Raw genomic sequence first — 5869 nt, 5'->3', positions numbered from 1 at the left:
TAAAAACACTACACCAAGAATTAGTGAAAGATAACAAAATGTTAACTTTTTAGTTGTCCTAGAGCCCTGGGATTGTGGGAGACCTTTTTTAAATCCTTACCAAATGTTCTTTAACCTACATATATTACTGTTAGAGGGAAACGTGTGTGTGTGTGAAACTGGATATTTTGACAGCAACTATTAAAGCCCCTGGTCTACTCTAATTTAGACTTTGAGAGGTGCTATAAGCCTCTTGTGATCATGATAAAAAGGCTCTTGGGAATCTGTGCCTCCAGGATTCAATGCAACCACATGAGCAAAGCAAAGCTTCCAGGCCCCGGAGTCCTTAGTTAAAGGCCAATGTTATCCTACCCCAAATGTCTGCACTTGCATAACTCCTCAAGAGATCCCAAACACCATGTGGAAGATAGGATTAGATCAATATGGTTCTCAGATGCCACTTTAATCAAGTTTTGCACTATACAGTGACGGGGGGCGGGGGTGAAAGATGGTGACTGTTTTCAAGCAAATTCACCTACCCCAAGCTGAACAGCCTGGGCTTCCAAAAACAGAAAAATGCGTTCCTTCCCCAGGGAATCCTCTTCCTGAGCTGATGAGATAGGATTTCAGGAAGAACGAGCACAAAGGACAGGACAAACTAGTGAAGGGAGCCAGGTCAATGTTTGAATTCTTCCCAGTGCAAACTGGCACGAGACATGTAGGTATCCCTCGTAAAGGCAACACCACAGTGCCAGGCAACACTCCCACTTGAGGCCAAACTGCCTCCCCACGGAGACTGAGAGTCAATGTTCATTTCCGAACACTCCTCCCAGCAGTGCACCCATCAGCGCAGAAGCCTGAGCAGTTGTGGCCACCCTCCAGCAGATGCAGCCTTCAGCCAGAAGCCTGAAGGGCATTCCTCTTCACTGGCCCCTCAGCTGCCAGTGTGTCTGCCTAACCATAGAAGAGCAGCCAGTACGTGTGTGGCTGGGTGGTGCGGTAGGGGCCAGAATAAGTGACAAAGCACATCAGACATGAGTTCTGGGGCTGGATTGACATGGTGGCAGGACTAGTCACGGCTCATGGAAGGATCCACAGGGCCCTGTGTCCTTCATTAATTCTTCTCCGGGCGGTTTCTGTTCAGGACAGCTTTAGGGGCAAATTCTAGCTTGTCCTTAAGGCTCACCACCTGGGTGTGGTCCTTGCCCAGCAGCTCATCCAGCTTGCGGTCCTCCCGGCGCTCTGAGATGCTCTTCTCCTCCTCCACAGGCTGGGGATCCTTTCCCCTGATGAACCATTCCAGGTGGTAGCCCACAGCCCCGACCACAAAGGCCACAGGAAATGTGACATAAGGAGCATAGGTACGCACCACGGTCCAAAGCACAGGCCACATGACATCTGCAGAAGAGCACAGGCAGCATCAGAGAGAAACCAGCACCCCCTTCCCACCAAACATGGACAACCCACCAGGGCTCTCCACTTACCAGGCAGCCTGGCACAATTTACCGAGCAGCCACCCCATGCAGAGTAATACAAGAGGGTACCTGGCTTTATGCAACAGTTGGGCTCCTGAAACAACCTAGGAAATTTTGAAAGATTCAATTGGCAGCGAAGGGGGGAAGAATCTCTTTTATGTACTATACTCTTTGACAATTATGTAAATTAGGCAACCATATACGGCAGTATTCCCCACGAGGGGACCTCTGAGCCTTACCCAATAAAGCTTCAAGCCAGTTGGTGACTCCAGGCCCTCCTTCCACAGTTTGCCAACATTTCAAGAATGGGAAAGAGCCTTTCTCTGCTCTACACTATTTCTCCATGAGCACAGCCAGCCACCCTCTCCCCACCAGGCATGATCCCACTGTGAGTCTCCTGGCTCCAGGATGAGAAGTAGTTCCTTTGCCTCACATAAAGAATAAGGAGCATAGTTAAGCAGCCAAAACCCTAATCCATTACCCAACCACTCTGGATTTTAGATAAATAAATAATGGTTTTTTCCTACTCTGAACTTGATTTTTATAACAATGACACAAATCTATACTTTACAAATCTGCTGGCCAAACCCCTTTCAAAATACACTCTCTTCAACCAAACCCATATCCTCACGTTTGCATAGTAAGCCCCTAAAAATGTCACCAACCCATTATCCATACTCTGGACACACGAGGACTTGAAAATTCTCTATAAAAAAACCACTGTACAAGCCATGGCAGGAAAAAAAGAAGTGAAATGGCTCCAGGGCCTCTTGAAACAAAGTAAGACGACACCAAAGTAATGTAAAAACACACAAACTGGGTCATTCTAATGGCCACTTAGTCTCAAATGATTATTACTATGATTAATGATTATCAAAGATTATTCACAACGATCATCTAACGATAGCCACCATTTATCGAGTACTTATGATGTGGCAGACTTGGGGCTAAGCACTTTATATATACTATCTCCTTTAATCCTCACATCCACGCTGTGAGGTAGATGGCATTAGCAGAGGACTAAGTAACTTGCCCAAAAGTGTCTTTGTGCCCCGGTAGGTATTTCTCCAACTTGGCTATGTCCGGTCTAAAGTGAACAATGACTCTCTCCCTCTCTCTCTTTGGTTCCAATCCTCTTTGGAGGAATCCCCGCATTTTGTGGACCCAAGACTATAATGGAGCATCATCAGGGGAAAAATCGCAGCAGCTCCAAGATTCCCTTCCTGGTCCTTTGTCTTAACCCCAGGCACTACGCTGGACAAGTCACACACTCGTCATCAACTGATCTTCACAACAACTCTAGCCTAGATTTTTATCTAAGGCCACAAAGGAATTATCAGCCCAGCTCTTTGTCTAAGGCCACAAAGGCTCAGGGACATTGTGTTAACTGGAACAAGATGACTAGAAGTGACAGAGCCACTGATTTGGAACCCAGGCTTTTCCAACATCAATGCCTGTGCTCATTCTAGTGGAAAGAACCCACTGCAGGTAGGTGTATGGTTTCTGTCCAAATCCTGGACTTGGGGAGAGCTTCCTGCAATTTTTTTCCCATCAACTTGGCATTTCACTACCTAGAAGAGCTTCCCTTTTTGCAAACTCTAAAAATATATTCAGAGATTTGTGAACTTACAAGATTTAGAAGTTGTTAAAAAGCACCCTCAAAGAATCTCAAACCTAATACTTCTCCATTTCTTTCCTACTTTTTAGGCAAGTTCTCTCTTTTTAAGCAAACACTTTTCCTAAACAGTAACTCTCCATTCAGATTTCCAACTTGTCTTAACACATTATCAAGCATGAGTCCACAACTAATATTATCTCTCATATGCAGCACAAGGTCTCTCTCTGTCGTCCTACTCACATTCTAATCATTCCCAAATAAGTCAATTCATTCATTTATTCAACACTTACAACCACTGTCTCTGTGTCAGACATTGTGCTGGCCTATCCCACTAGTCTGCATTTCTCAAAACACTTTAAGCTCCAAGAGGGCAAAGACCATGTTTGTTCCGCCCCAGTGGCCTATCCATCCCCCTCTCCTCCTGGCATAAAATGCTCAAAAAAAGTTTGTTGAATGAAAGAATCAATGACAGCTCAAGCAACCACTAGTGTAAAACCACAGCAGTCATCCACCCACCCGCCCTCAAAAGGCCGCAGGAACACAGCAAGTGCCTTTGCTGATTACAAGAAGCTGCATACTCTAACAAGTCACCCCCAGGGCATCAAAAAGAAAGAGGCAAACGTGTCCGGCAAATACCGTGAGGCATATTTCCAGCCTGGCATGGAGGGAGCCTGAGCGTCCGGTAAAGGTCAACTGAGTTGCCGGGAAACCTGCCCTTGTGCCGGGGTCCCGGAGGCCCAATGAGACCCGAAGCCGCAGCCCGAGATTTGATAATTGCTAACAGGGCAGAGGAGATCAGAGAGGGTGAAAGAATTAACCTGACGGTCACTCCAGCCCGGTCCGGGGATGGGAGCGCAAGGGAGGGCAGGGCCCACGGTATCTACCCTTCTCCCTCCCTGGGCTCTCGGTCTCCTGCCCCTATCCCACTACGCTCAGGGCCTCGTCTGCGTCCGTCCTCACTCACGTGCCAGGGGCCGAGAAGCCCTGGCTGCAGAGGGTCTCCAAGCTCCGGGAAGAGAGGGAGCCGTGTGACCAGGGCCCGAGTGGGTACTCGCGATGACCCCTCCCCTTACTCAGAGGTCAAGGCCGGGAGCCGTCACCATGGCACAGTGCGGCTCCGGCAGCCGCCGGGGGGAGGGAACTGCCCCCAGGACCGCGTGCTCACCTGCAGCCCGCACTGCTCGGTCCGGCCCCCGCCCTCCAGCCGCTGCCGGGAGCACCGAGGTCGCCACTCCCAGCGGCCCGTGGGGCCTCGCCCCGGGACCCCGCCCCGGGACCCCGCCCACCGGCCGCCGGCTCTCTCGGAGCGCAGGGATTGGCTGAGCTCCAGCCAAAGGCCCGGAGGAAGCTAGGCGCCGCAGCCGAGCCCGCAGCGCGGAGACGGATACAGCGCCACCTCGTGGTCGGGAGGTTTCCCAGTGACGGCACCATGTGCTTTTTCTCGTGGAGAAAGTGAAAGGTCATCTATTCATTTAGTCAACTGATGTTTATTAGGCGTCTTCTAAGACCTAGGTCTGGGCACACAAAAGCAAAAGACATGATCCCTGACCTCAAGGAGCTCTCTTTAGCAGAATATAGTCTAGTGCTTAAGAACTCTTCAGATCTGGGCTAGGTTCCATCTGTGTGACCTTGGGAACATTATTAATCTGTCGAGCTTCCTTTCCTTCTTATGCGTAAAGGTAATAACACCTATTTCACAGGATGTTGTGCGGGTTAGATGAGATAATGTATGTAAAGTGCTGTACCAGGCACACAGCAAGCAGGGAAATAAATGGTACAATTGTTAGTCTACAGATAACAGAAATTTAGTAAAACCTAAGTCTTACCTAGTGGTTAAGATTTGTCTCTCTCACTGTCTCAGCGGAGTTCCTTTCCAGTCAGGGAACCACTCCCCGCCCCCCACACCCTCCACCTCCCCCCGACCCTGTCTTTTCGTTGTCATACTGTGGCGGCTGCACGTTGCTGTGATGCTGAAAGCTATGCCACCAGGATTTCAAATACTAGCAGTGTCACCCCCGGTGAACAGGTTTCCGTGGAGCTTCCAGACTAAATCAGACTAGAAAGAAGGACCTGGCCACCCACCTCGGAAAAAATTGGCCATGAATATCCTATGAATAGCAGCAGAGCATTGTCTGATAGAGTGCCTGGAAGGTGAGAGGATGGCGCAAAAAGACCGGGCAGGGTTCTGCTCTGCTGTACACAGAGTCGCTAGGAGTCAGAATCGTCTCAAGGGCACTAACAACAAAAGTCTTACCTGACCCCTCAGGGACAAGTATCCACTCCCTCCTCTGTGTCCCCGCTGCGCCCTGTACAGGTGTCTGTTTTATCACGGAAACAAACCCCAAAGCCCAGGCTCCGCAGTGCCCCACCCAGCCCTGCCTTTCCACCTTCATCCCACTAGTCTCAGCCAAGCATGTCTATTTATCTTTAGCAATACATGCTAAACCCCTCGTATTCCCCCATGCAGACCAAACTGTTTCACGCCTCTGTGCCTTTATTTATGCTGTTTCATCTACCTAGAGTGCCCTTCCTGCCTTTCTTCAGCCAAGGTCACTCTGGCTCATTTTTCAAGCTGAAGGGACACCTCCGTAGGAAGCCTCCTAGACTGCATTATCAGGTTAGATACTCTTCATCTTCGACCTCAAAGAGCTCAATGCTAAGCTCAGGCGGCAGAGATGGAGAGAAAGGAACAGTAAAAGAAATATGTGGGAAACCGATATAGCAGAACTTGTTCACTTATTGAATAGGTAGAGAGGAGACGGGAAAAGAATTGCCTAGAATAACTAGCATTCAGTTA

At 49.1% G+C, this 5869-nt stretch overlaps 1 protein-coding gene across 4 annotated transcripts; it reads right to left on the bottom strand.

The window, feature by feature from the left end:
* Nucleotides 1-423: 423 nt before the first annotated feature.
* Nucleotides 424-4334, bottom strand: SMIM12 (small integral membrane protein 12). 4 transcript variants are annotated; one of them, XM_087446342.1, is made up of 3 exons: nucleotides 4238-4320; nucleotides 1524-1558; nucleotides 424-1377 (listed from the first exon to the last, which is right to left on the bottom strand). In XM_087446342.1, the coding sequence occupies exon 3, from the start codon at nucleotides 1370-1372 to the stop codon at nucleotides 1094-1096; it is 279 nt and encodes a 92-aa protein (XP_087302468.1). In that variant the 5' UTR covers nucleotides 1373-1377; nucleotides 1524-1558; nucleotides 4238-4320; the 3' UTR covers nucleotides 424-1093. The 4 variants fall into 4 exon arrangements, with proteins under 4 accessions (XP_087302468.1, XP_087302466.1, XP_087302465.1 ...); XM_087446340.1 differs by having other exon boundaries at nucleotides 1464-1558; nucleotides 4238-4319; XM_087446339.1 differs by lacking the exon at nucleotides 1524-1558 and having other exon boundaries at nucleotides 4238-4334.
* Nucleotides 4335-5869: the final 1535 nt, after the last annotated feature.

The sequence above is a fragment of the Ceratotherium simum genome, chromosome 22 (genome assembly GCF_057802395.1).
Source record: "Ceratotherium simum simum isolate JZ-2026a chromosome 22, ASM5780239v1, whole genome shotgun sequence".
Classification (NCBI taxonomy): Eukaryota; Metazoa; Chordata; class Mammalia; order Perissodactyla; family Rhinocerotidae; genus Ceratotherium; species Ceratotherium simum.
The sequence above is the reverse complement of the archived record's forward strand: the minus strand, read 5'-3'. Positions and strand labels throughout refer to the sequence as shown.

What these genes read in the sequence shown, in the direction of transcription:
- SMIM12 (XM_087446339.1), bottom strand. Translation starts at nt 1,372, where the DNA reads ATGTGGCCTGTGCTTTGGACCGTGGTGCGTACCTATGCTCCTTATGTC.